Here is a 12,860-nt window from a genome sequence, read left to right as displayed (position 1 = left end):
CATGTTTATATCTGTGCATTTATACAGGATGTAACAAAACCTAAAGGTGTTGTGCTGATGTTTGGAGGAAACCACAAATGTTGTAAAAACATGGCATAGTAGTTTCATATAGTAAAAGCTGAGGTCACTTTCCTCACATCGAAATGATCGCTGTGGTCATAAAAAAGGAACGCGAGAACTCTTTTGATTGGCACCTCATTTCTGCAGAGCTCTGCTCACAATTCACCAGATAGCTAACCGTGCCCCACCCCCTACAACCCTTCTTACTGACACAGCGGCTATTGAACCTTTGCCAAATACTGATGAAAGACAGAAAGGGAGTGAGGGTGGTGACTACTATGGGTTTGGAGATAGGGGCCCAGCATCAGTCAGCATGTGGAGATGGGGTGAAGGGGGCTAGTGGGGGCTTAAGATTAAGGTTCAGAGTAAGTAATCCTCAAGCTGTTTGTTTTGTTCATGTTTTTTATACTAATAATCCTACAGTATGTTGCTTTAAATGTTTTAGCAGGAAATATTTTATACAACAAATCCATAAAAAGTAGAAAAATCAACTATGCATTAGTCCATCTTTTTATGTTTATACGTTATACTTAAACTTCTCACAAACTCTCATTGACAGCAAAGCCCATTTGTTCTTGATAATTACAAATTATTTTAAACAAATCATATTTTTTTAAAAAAGGTGATATAATTTTCTAAAAAAAATCATTTTTGTGCACACATTTGGAGCTCTACTGTGTACTTACTGCTGCACAGTTGTGTATGTGGGACTGACTTAATGAAGGAACATGAGTTAAAGCAGTGTCACTCATTAATATGATTTTAGTAGTTTGTGCAGAACAACAGTGGTCTGTGGCACAGAGGGAGCTACACCAGGATAGCCTTTACATAGAATATTAATCTGTAAACTGAAAATAAGAGACACTGTTTCTGTGATTGAGAACCAGTGTATTAGTGTATTAAGGATATGTGTTAGATAGGGGGAGTATCATCTTGTCACTCTGTAATCAGTAAAAATAATGTTAGGCCTCCATCCACAATTGTTTATTTTTGTCTAGATAAATATAATGAGAAGACTACTGAACACTATCTCATGCCAAAATCATAGAACAATCAAGCTCAACATGAGTGCCAAACAATTTGGTGAAGGACACTCTCAGACAAATGAATAAAGGGCAACAAAAAGAGCATTGTCCATGTTGCTGGGGGACAAACTTCAAAACAAGAGGCTAAACACAATACTCTGACCCTCAAGGTTAAGCACACAAAGGAAGAAGATTTTAGGCTGGCCTCTGAGATTCTATTATACAAAATCATGTGAAGAATTGCCATGTCATATCAGTTGGATAAACCCATCAGCACAACTATCATGGATAAATTTAAAAGGACAGTGCTCATGAATACTTTTACAAGGAACCAAACTGACAGAGTTGTGGTAACATACACCAGAGCAGTGCACTATTCCTCCTCAAAGGGAGGATTGCCATGAAGAATGATGTATAGACTGAATGTAGATAAACATTTGTTATCTGATTGTTCAGCCACTGCAATTAAACCCAATGAAATATGCTGATTTTTAGAAGCTCTTTAAATCCCAATAGCCTTTTTACCTCTGCTCGTACCATCACCACTTCTATCGAATTTCTGCTGTGTTAAATATTTGTGTAATACACATATGAGTGATTTTCCATCATGTATTTCACTTGGCCTGTGAAAGTAAGTGGAACCTAGACATGACAATGTAAAAAAATATACGTCTTTGCTCCCTCACAGTAGCCGCATAGCCCCGTGAATGATGATTTGGATAACTATAAGTTTTAACTACTGTATTTAAATGACCTTAAACACAGAGTTTCTGTAGAAAAATGTTTGTTTGCAGAGTTTAGCATTTAACTCATAAGCCATAAAACAGGATGTGAAAGGGGCCATGTGTCTGGATGGAGAAAAGCTATTCCTGTGACACAGCCAAACAGGAACTCACCGTGATGGCCACATCTTATCAAATCATGCATTAAATTTCTTTTATGCACAATTACTGATTTACATCCTTGTGTTGTTTTACTACAGAGTTTTGGGACTGCCGCCAAACAACAAGGTCATCCATATCTAAATATAGTGGGCTGTAACTGTTTAAAATAAACAACACTTTGTTGATTGCCAGGAGAACTTTGACATTTGGATTAGTTTCAGATGAAAACCATGAAATGAATGAAAATGATCTGTAACTATTGACTGTTCAAAAACAAACACCACCACTCACTGCAAAACTAAATATACAATCAATAGCCTTTTTAAAGCATATTTGTGAATCATTTATTGTTGGTTTTTTTATGTGTTGACAGACAGAGAAGCTTAAATTTTGCATTTTTTGCAGTGGTTTGGCCACTGTTTTGGCCCTGGCCTGCTGCTGTCTTCTGTTTTTTCGCTGCATGTTTTTCATCTTCTGGCCCAAGAAGGACATTCCTAAAGGTTCTGAAGTTTGGTGTTTGTGGATACAGAAGGAAATTATTGATAAGAGCTCCTGACATGCCTCAGCATATTGGCTTTAGCAAGTATGCCTACTCTGAAAGCAGAAATCAGCTACATTTGTCTTTGACAAAGTAGAAGGGATGAAAAGGGCTTTGAGATGAAAAGCTTCAAAATGCTGCTGACATTACCCAGTGGTTCTACATTTCTCCACATATTAAAGCTGGTCCAAAGGAACAAGCAGGATTGAAGCCACATCCATAGAAACATCTTTGTAATTGTAATAATTTGAAATCTCCAGCTTCGTTAATACTCATGGTAAGAACCTGACCTTTTATCACAGCCACACTGTATAAATTCATTTTGGCAACAGCAATCTAGGCAGTGACTTCTTTGTACCTCTGCAAGTTGCATTAAGTTGAAAGGAAACAAACACTTTAAAAAACAATGACCAAAAGCCATTTAATAAATCATGCTGCTAATTGTTATTCAACTTTACATGACATTTGCATAGCCATTGCAGTTGTAAGCCACTTCCTGAACTGCCGACCACACGCTGCAAAATGATGTAATGTAGCAGAGAGGAAAAGTGTTGAGTCACGAACACCACTTTTTAAAACACAGGAAAACTGTATTGACAAAGAGAAACAGTAGATCCTCACCAACACTGAATGAAAAGAATATTTTCTTTAAAACACTGCTGATGGCCTCATAAAATTGATTGAGAAAAAGCTTCAGTGAAATATTACTTACTTACTAACCCCAGGACAGGCCCAGTAGCCCTTGGTGCAAAGAAATTAACATCATGCTGTCTTAGCAGTCAGTGCTGTCACACACAGAACCGGATGAAGTGTGGCAAACATATAATCAGGCAGCTGACCAGCAGGCCTAAAGTGAGTGGGTCCAGGCCCCAAACTCAATGTGGCAATGGTCTGCACAAAGTCCAGCAAGGCCTGAGCAATCTTCATCTACAGAACACCATTCTTATCTTTTCCAGTAATGGTGGATGTACTAATGAATATGAACAGTAACATACAGTCTGCAGCCACAGTCCTGTGCATGTTAAACCAACATGGAGGTGCTTCAGTGTTTACAGTGAAGATCTGTGTGCAAAGGGGAGGAGAAAAAAGATGATGAAGAAAATGATGCACTGTGCAAGGTTAACATATTTAATACAAATAAGCAGACTTTTTTATCCACCCACTAAAGGGCCCATATCTGTGCGCCCGAAAATAATTACACAGAACACCACAGAAGAAGAAAATTCCTGCCCAGTATGAGTGGAAAACAATGGCAGGACAGACATGTCCCTGTTTAAAAAAAGTCAACACCTGCAAAATATGATTTACAGCTTCACAATACATACCCAGTGATCAAAGGACTCCTGTGTAATTGCAGGCCCAAGGGATCAAGTAGGGTTGATACGGCATCCTGTCTAGCTGATCTGTAAGCCATATCAGGAGGAAAACAACACTTGTCATTTGGCTCAACATCAGCAGATTACAAGCAAGCCTGATTTACAGCCAGCTCATCCTGAGCAAGTCCATTGTATCAGGCAACAGCAAGCCGGTGAAACCATCTACCAAATCCAGGAGGGGGAAATAAAGGAATGTACTAACCCCAGCAAGGTCTCCCAGCTGTAGAAGCAGTTCAATAACTAGTGACTGCAAGCACACTCAGGATCAGCTGGAGGGTCTGCAGGAATTTTATGCCTTAACTTGGGATGATTCCGTTTAGCTGCCGTGACGACAAAACACTTCAGTTCCTGTTCAGTCTCTCTCTCATTTGGACAGATTAAACATGAATTATGATCAAACCCTTTAAAACTGAACTAAGCATACTAAAAAACCAACAGTAAACCCACACTCTGGACATGTTGCCTGGTTCAGTACTTTACAGTTTACTGCAGGAGACAGCAGAAGTGTGCATCCTCCTAACAAAAATTTGACTTATCACCAACAGAGATTTGAACACAAAATATTAGACAATAAGTCACTGGTGTTCACAGAAAACTAGATCAGTTTGGGAGCAATTCCCCAAATGCCACTTAATCTGACTACTAATGTCATTCAATTAGGGGAACATTACTCAGGAAAATGGGAAGCACATGGAGTCCACCATACCTTGTTAACACTAAGTGGATGTGTGTTTTTTGGCTTAATGCCATACACAATGGGAGTGCCAGCAACTTCAGAATCTGAGCTCCCATGTAGAAAAGGATACCTACGTTGCAGGTGGCAGGGTACAGGTGAACAATGTTGATGTGACCTATGCACTGCGCTAATGTTGCAACAGTCAAGCCAAAAACAAATGCCAGGTTTAATTCATGGCCAGGGTAACAATTATTTTGTACTTTTTTGCAGCTGAGAGTCTGATGAAGACAAAAAAAAGATTATTCTGAAGCAGAACTGCCCACATTTTAAATTCGGACCTGGCTTCATGCAAACAAACTGATATGGGCAGTATTTCTGTGATGCAACAACCCTGTGGCACAGGCACAAATTTGGTTCCACCAGCAACCCAATTGAAAACATAGTGAGTGATGTTCACCATCATCAAGTGTGTGCCTAATAATAATGAGGCATAATTAGAAAGAGCTGAGAGATGTGTGTTTCAACCAGTGAGAATGACCTCAGTGTCTCCTGCTTTTTAGTACTTTGCTAGTTTCAATGAAGGTGGTGTTGCTTTTACGGACAACTCATTTAGGCCCATACTATGCTGTTTCTTTGTGGGAGATGAGGCGATAATTGAATGAGTTAGAAAACAAGTTTAAATGTTAAAATCATCAAAGTACCTTTCTGGGTGCATAAAAGAAAAGAGCAACATGTTATTGTAGCTCACAGGCATAATTCAGTTCTTGCTTGAGTCAAATATAAAAAAGTATTTTTGACTAAATCTGGTTGTCTGTCTCAAACCCTCAGCCCCGTAAAAGGCGTCCAGGGTGGTGGGATTGCTGATGGATGAATAGCTTATTTGCAGGCACATTGCCCATTACATTTTGCAAAAAGTCTTTCTAAATGTTAAAAACTTTTTCTATTTGAAGCATCTGTCACGCAGAGCCAACAGCATCAGTCATATGCCGCTGAGAAGAAATGGAACCTTGTGATCTCATGACAAAGAAACCAGCCTCCCATTCTGCTTTTCTGTGTGAAAGAACTGGCAGGTTGAAAGGGCATACTGCTTCTCCTCAGAAGAAAAAGAAACACCTTTTTCCCTGTGGAAAAAGAAACAACTTTTTCTTCTGACAAAAAATATTTCACCTTTTTTGTCAAATATTTTCACTTTTTTTTTTCAAGTAGATTTTTATTTCAAGCTTATTGTCAAAAAGTTGTTTCTGTCATGTGCCTGAAGTGTATTTGGGATCGTTTTTTTTTAAACATTTACTACAAATATGCTGCAGTTCTCATTATAGTGTTATGATTTGCATTTGCAGCTGGGATAGATATGATAGCATAACTGGGAGGATATAAGATTTATTATCTCAGAGGAGTGGGATGGGTGTAATGAACTGAACATAATAATGTAAATGTGATAGCAGAGAAGAGAGATAAATATCGAGAACTGACAGGCAGGGGAAAGATTATGCTTTCTAAGCCTATGAGCAGGTGCAGATCTGTGGGCCTGTCAACCAGTATTTTATGTTTTGAAAAAAAAAGTCACTTTTTTTTCTACTCACACATGTATATCTGATACTGTATCCTACTCTGTAGAATTTCATAACCCCCAATCTCCACCCCAGCACCACCTGTAGGGTCTACAGCTACATTCCCTTTGAGGTGGAGTGCTGCTATCATCTGTCTGTGCTCTCTGCTGTGTTTAGCTTGAGGTTTCCTTGTAGGGAGTGCAGGCCAAATGCCAATTCTGTTTGTGTTCTACATTTATAGAATGACCATGTGACCGCATTTAACTTAGCTATATAAATGATCACATCAGGCACCAAACAGCATGATGTACACTCTCTGGAATAATGACAGCTTAACAACACATTATGTTTGTTATGCAACATGAAATAATAAATATATTTGTCTGTAAAGGAATATTTCCAATAAAATGTACATTTCAAGGAGAGAGTTAACTGCTGAGCCTACAATAGTAGGAACACCTCCTCTTCTGAGCATCCTCGACTTGCCCATGATGTTCACCCCCCCGACTTTCAGATGTAAATGATCAGACACAAACGTGAGTCATGCACCAAATATAATCTTTCAGAGGCATAAATAACATGAGATGCATGTGTTCTGGAGAACCCCAGAGAAGGTTTATTATTGAGGTCTGCCATGAGAGTTTGACCTTAACCTAACAAAGGGATTATAGGATAAACACAAAGTCTTAAGCAGCTCAGCTACATAGTGAATATGTATGCTGGTCTCTTATGCAAAATAAAATGTACTTACTACTTCAAAGTGTTTCTCTCCTGGTTGCTTAAAATAAGAAAAAAATGAAATCATAATATGGTGAATAAACAGAAAGTGAAGACCAAAAACACCCAAAAATGAATTTAAAATTGTCTACATTGTGTTCAGTAAGTCCAGTTTGGAGCTGTGTGTTCAGCGCCAACATTTTATCCAGAATCCAGGTCCAAAGATTGAGCTAAGTCCTGAGTTTATAGTTGTAGGCAGTAGTTCTGTAGTTCTGTGGTTGGGGAAAAGAGTCTTTCTAAGCCTGGGCGGTTTTCCTTAAATAAGGCACCTAGTCACATATTATCTCCCCATCACATATTTCCCATCACATTTTTCTTAGAATCGTCTGTCACCACCCACAATGACATCATCTGCTGTTGTTTTATGGGACAGTATATGCAACTCACAAGCAAAGACATACAGATCAGCACAGCTGCTCTAAACATTGTAAACACTGCCTTTTCATAACATTTAGATGTGATTCACAGCAATTTTACATTTTTAATAACTTATTAATATAAAATGTCTGTGGCCTCAAAGGCACATGACAGAGAGGAGGAGCTGGAGCAAACCATTAAAGACTTGAAATTCCTGGAAAACTGCTGTTTCCTTGAAGAGAGGCTATTTACCAATGCAAACATTTCGAGGCATGAGACCAATTGAACTGTTCACCTGATGGAGGTCACCAAACCTGAGGGGCTGGATGATGGGAAAGTAATGCCATTTGGTGGAATTCCTGGAGGACACATGATGCACAAATTTGAATAATTATATCATATGCTGAAACATCGCATAGTTGATTATAATACACTCACTTACAATACTGGAAAGTCAATCATGGTAGGCATTGCAGCCTTGTGTGGTTTTACCACTGGTAACCAACTGTATTGTAGGTCTGGCTCCATTCAATAGAATAAGAGGGGTGCGTTTTTTTCCATGCCTTAACAGATATCCCACAATTGAGCCAGGTGTTGACAGACCAGAAGGAATTTGATGGGCAGCTGTGCTTCTGCAGGTTCAGGTCAAAGCCAAACAACTTGATCCAACACAGATTGATGTGCAGACACCCCAGCAGTGGGTGACTTGTTGGCATATGACCCAGCATATCGTTTTACAGAAGGAGATTTTAAAAGGTGTTGTTTAATGGCCGGCTGCCAAAGGCCTTTGCGCTTTGAATCTTCACCTATGTCATCCACCACCCTATTGGCTCTAAAGTCAAAGTGAAGGGCACATTAGATTTCTAAGTGTGACATTGTTCAGCCCAAGTGCCCCAAAAGTCCTCATCTGATCAGATCTCTGAGAAAGTAAGTCCCTTTCTCTAGCTCAAACAATCTAAGCACAAATGGACTTTAAACCCATATCCTACCATCACCCTTCATGTGGTGGATGTGCCACATCATTTCATTTTTGTGCTCACCTGCTGGTTCAAACTCTGGACAGTACTGAGCAGCAGTTGCTAAATTTCACTTGAGGGAACATTTTGCTCCTGCATGGAGGACAGAACGGAAGCTTAGTATCAGCACTGAGCGAGGAAAAGGCTTCAGGGTCAAAGCCGAAAAGCTATTAAATTTTTCTCTGTCCTTCCCGACTGGCAAACTGCCACAAGCTGGCCAGCTTACTTACGGAGGAGTGAGAGAAATGGAGAGAGAGGGGGAGTCAGAGAAATCTCCTGTATGCGCTGTTTCTTGGCTGCTGGAGGGAAACTCTCACAAACCTGGCAACGGGCCACTGGATGTTTTCACCTGCTGAGTGGGAGAAGCCGGGCAGTACAAAGAAAACACAAAAAGACAGGGAGGATATCCGAGTAGCAATGAGCAAAATTTAGACCAAGTGTAGGTTGAAGAGGATGACCTTTTTATCTTCATTGGAGTTACAGATGAGTCTTTGGTTTCTACTGCTAGTAACCAGTTGTCTTGTAGAGGGGCCCTTTGTCAAACTCTTGTTTTAATACCTTAATCCTTTTATTTTATTATTATTATCCTATATATGGATACATACTTATAAGCTGTATATAAAAAGAAAAATCAAATCTATATACCAAATATTTGTTGGATACCTACCTAAGAGTGACGAATATATTACCAACTGTTAACAATAGTGTTTTATTTACTTAAAAAATAAGAGGCATTTCAAGAGTGTACACATCATACATTATCTATGAGAAATAAAAAGTGATACAGGCACATAGAAATATGTATAGAAAATAATGGCTCAACATAGAATACTGATATGAAAACACAGCACATTGCTCTGTCAAAATGTTCATAACTTTAACTTTTAGATTTGAGCAACAGTTTGGATAAAACTTGTGCATAAGACCAAACAAAGGAGTGAATTAGAATGAGACACGAACTGACCCGTTACCACAATCCTCATTGGTATTTCAAAACAGCACAAAAACATTGACTACACTAAATGTAAGAGTTTTTTTTATATATATACAGGAGGACAGACATGGTATTAATTTGTGACTGCACTATTTTGATGTCATCTCCACAGCTGTAGGATCATTGCCTCCGTTAACGTCATAGTCACCCACTGGACCACTGACAAGGACCTTAATGCGCTCGGGAAAATCTTCAAATTTGGGATACAGCAGGAAATCATAGACGAGAGCCGCTGCTACACCGCCACACATCGGCCCCACCCAGTACACCTGCAATAGATAACTCAGATCAGTCCCTGCTTATGTGTCAGGTGCAAACACAAGAATCCACAGAAGGACATAACAAGAATAACACAGATTCCAGTTGTGCTCAAAAGGTCTAATTTGTCAATATGTGAGCCAGTTTGATTGTAAAACAATAGGAGTGCTATGAATGATTAACTTGTACAGGAGATTTCACAAGTAATGGAGTCACCTGTTTCTTATGGAGTGATTGAATTATTTAAGCTTGACATATAATATGCATGCAGGAAAATGTCAGCCATGCGTGAAATTCTTCCACGCTTCCCTCTTTGACTTACCCAGTGGTTTTCAAAGTTGCTTTTGATCACAGCCGGACCAAAAGTGCGGGCGGGGTTTATGCCGCAGCCTGTGTAGCTGATCTGTAATTATCAACAAGGAGGCAACATAAGTGGATATCTTCAGCTACATGGTTTGGTGGAATAATACAGTCTGGTAGAGGTGAGGGGTATTATCTAAAAGAATAAAACATGCAATAAATTCTTTCACTCCAAGAGCTCTAACATGTTTCCTGCTAGTTTAAATTGATTCAATTGATTAAATGTTCTGTGCCAAATCCTAGATAAATATTATCCTGCTTTTAGGAGGTAAGTTGCAACTTACAGCTGCCAAGTGTCCCAGGCAGACTGAGAGGCCAATGGCCAAGGGTGCTGAGCCGGTGACATCACGCCTCCTTTTATCAGTGACTGCAATGACACACAGCACCAGCTGGAAGGTTGCCAGGAGCTCAATGCCCACGCCTTGGCTGGGAGTAATACTGCTACTGAGCTGCAAGAGTTAGAGAAGAATCCAAAACAACAATCAGTTTGTGTCACTTAGATTGATAGTTTCCCATCACAACCACTTCCCACTTAGCTGCCCAGCCCAGGAGGCTGCCTGGTGTCCTACAAGTCTGACAGCAATTTGGCAGAGACTCTGAAGTGCCATGATATTATTTTTCATTTGTGAAAATCTGATCATTGTTATTCAGTGTAATTTAGCAGTGGTACCACATGCATAGGGCAGTACATTTTCTCTGCAGTGAGAAGATATCATGCCTTACCAGTCTTTAGCGTTTCAGTAAGCAGACAGCTGATATAACTCATTAGAGATAGGTTAAAGAAAACTGCTGCAAACAAGAATTTTAGTATGAAGAATCTCAAATTTACCAAAACAGCTGAAGAGAAATGTCCAGGAGTTGGGATTTCACATTTTTAGTTGTAAATTCTTTCAGCTATTTCAATGCAGCGAGATTTAATCATGTGTCATCACTATTCAATAATATGCAATGAAGGAATGTCCACAGACCAACACATACAAGGCAACACATTTAGGCTCCAAAGACACTACTACATAAATACACACTGTTGCATGATATTACAGTACAACACAGTTGACATTTTCAGTGCCCAATAGTTTAGAACTGTTATGTCTGCAACAAGAATATGAAAGATTTTACTTACAGTGTTGAGCCCCAGTTCTTTATTATCATCTGGACGTATTCCATACACAATGCCACTGGCCAGGGTTGAGCCAAGCATCTGGGCCACAATGTACATGACGGCCTTAAACACACTGATCTGGCAGCTGGCAAGCATCCCAAGGGTAACTGCAGGATTCAGGTGGGCTCCACTGATGTGGCCTAAACTCTGGGCCAGAGTGGCGATGGCCAAACCGAAGGCCAGTGAAACCTTCACGTCCTGGTCTGGATTAGAGCTTTTCATGTTCCCAGTGGCTGAGGTGATGCTGAGGAAAATAAAGAGGGTCATGCCAACCAGCTCAGCCAGAACGGCCCTCCAGAATGCCTTACTCTTGAACTCTCTCATGGTTGTGGCAGAGCGGCTGTCTGGCTACGGGTTTGAGCTGGTCCTCTGTAAAGTGTGTGTACTCACAAACAACAGCAACAAGCTGCATATATAAGGACTCGACTGATAATGGTCAGTGGGCGGGCTTTCAAAAAACTGAAAGAGAGGGCCACACTGAATTAATGAGAAATCCAAAAGACTGGTTTCTAACTTCCCTCCCTCTGCTCCCTCACTCTCCCTCCTCCTCTCCCTGTTCTCCAGCCCCTCTCCCAGTACCTCCCTGTGCACCACTTTGGGCTTTCTGAGTTACAGAACTCCCAAAATAGCTGTATCTAAAAGTACACGTTCCCCTCAGTTTTAGTATGAGTTGTAAGTCAGAGCAGCATTTTTGATTTAAATCTATGTGAATTGTAAGTTTTTAAAAAAAAAAAAAAAAAAAAAAGATTTGTCCCATTTATGTCTGTAAAGCTGTAAACTTTTTAACAGCTGCAAAAATTCCAACTTTGCATAATTGTGTCTTCTCCTCCCATGGACTTAGTCACAACATGGATCACTGACAAGACATAAGGAAGAGCTAGAAAGAAGCCAGACAACTCCCAGAAAATCATTTCAGGTCTCACCCTTCCCTCCACAGAAAAAAACCACACAAATGACACCTCACATCAGCTCCACTTGCATGTTTTTTCATTAGCTTGTACTAAAGTGGTATTTTTAATGCTCAAAAAGAAGCAAAAAATGGGATAAGGATAAAGAAGTTTTTAAAGAATATCAATAAATTAAAATCTTTGGCAGATCATAAAAATAGCACTACACAAAATACAGGCTCCTTTTTAAAGTGCAGAGAAAATTAATTATGAGAAATATTTCTAATAGATGTTATTTTAACTCCTTAACTGAATGGGGTAAAATATCGACTATGAGAAATGATCTGTCTCTTGCACCTGCCCCCCTTAACTCAAAAGGGTGTGACAACAAACAGAAGGCAGGCCACTGTAAAATGATGTTATGGACATGACTTTGCTACTATTGTGGATGTTTGTATGTAGGTCTGTGTGATATTTTTCTCACATGGTTTATTTATTTTTTTTCTAAGAACAAGCATTTGATTCACTTCAAAACAATTTATTCATGCTACATGTTATTTGAACACATACTTCCTTTTGGCTCCACTCACAATAGGCACTTTGCAATGCAACCAGAACATTATTAGCTGACTGCAGGATTTACAGTACATTTAGTATAAATATAATTGTCCCTAATTCATTGCAGTAGTGGATGTCTATATAACAATGTTTTGGCAGTGAAGGCAGATGAGGGAGAATGTTCTGTTCTTAAACAAATTCATGCCCTTTTAATAATTAACTGCATCAACTTGTACTCTTGTACTTGTACTGGGTTCATATTAAACACAATCTTGACAGTGAGAGTGACAGGACACTGACAGAGACAAATACAGAAAATATTGCTTAATGATATCTTGCAATACCGTGACACATGTTCCTAATACGCAATGAAGGACTCCTT

General features: G+C 39.5%; 1 protein-coding gene and 1 long non-coding RNA gene across 2 annotated transcripts; one reads left to right on the top strand and one right to left on the bottom strand.

The window, feature by feature from the left end:
• The first annotated feature begins 377 nt into the window (after positions 1–377).
• LOC113133971 (uncharacterized) lies at positions 378–5,647 on the top strand. The gene is made up of 3 exons (XR_004463275.1): positions 378–425; positions 2,343–2,784; positions 5,510–5,647. It is a non-coding gene; the product is annotated as an uncharacterized LOC113133971 (long non-coding RNA).
• A 3,302-nt stretch (positions 5,648–8,949) lies between these two features.
• LOC113133970 (aquaporin FA-CHIP) lies at positions 8,950–11,446 on the bottom strand. Its single transcript, XM_026313075.2, has 4 exons — positions 10,995–11,446; positions 10,156–10,320; positions 9,834–9,914; positions 8,950–9,522 (listed from the first exon to the last, which is right to left on the bottom strand). Exons 1-4 carry the CDS (start codon positions 11,355–11,357, stop codon positions 9,343–9,345), a joined length of 789 nt encoding a protein of 262 aa, XP_026168860.1. The 5' UTR covers positions 11,358–11,446; the 3' UTR covers positions 8,950–9,342.
• Positions 11,447–12,860: the final 1,414 nt, after the last annotated feature.

Source organism: Mastacembelus armatus, chromosome 17 (genome assembly GCF_900324485.2).
Source record: "Mastacembelus armatus chromosome 17, fMasArm1.2, whole genome shotgun sequence".
Lineage (NCBI taxonomy): Eukaryota > Metazoa > Chordata > Actinopteri > Synbranchiformes > Mastacembelidae > Mastacembelus > Mastacembelus armatus.
The sequence above is the reverse complement of the archived record's forward strand: the minus strand, read 5'-3'. Positions and strand labels throughout refer to the sequence as shown.

Bases quoted from the DNA above. Each gene is read 5' to 3' on its own strand.
- LOC113133970 (XM_026313075.2), bottom strand. From the start codon at position 11,357: ATGAGAGAGTTCAAGAGTAAGGCATTCTGGAGGGCCGTTCTGGCTGAG. The intron at 9,915-10,155 runs GTAAGTTGCAAC...TGATAATTACAG, and splicing joins GCCTGGGACACTTGGCAGCT to ATCAGCTACACAGGCTGCGG. The intron at 9,523-9,833 runs GTAAGTCAAAGA...TATCTATTGCAG, and splicing joins GCAACTTTGAAAACCACTGG to GTGTACTGGGTGGGGCCGAT.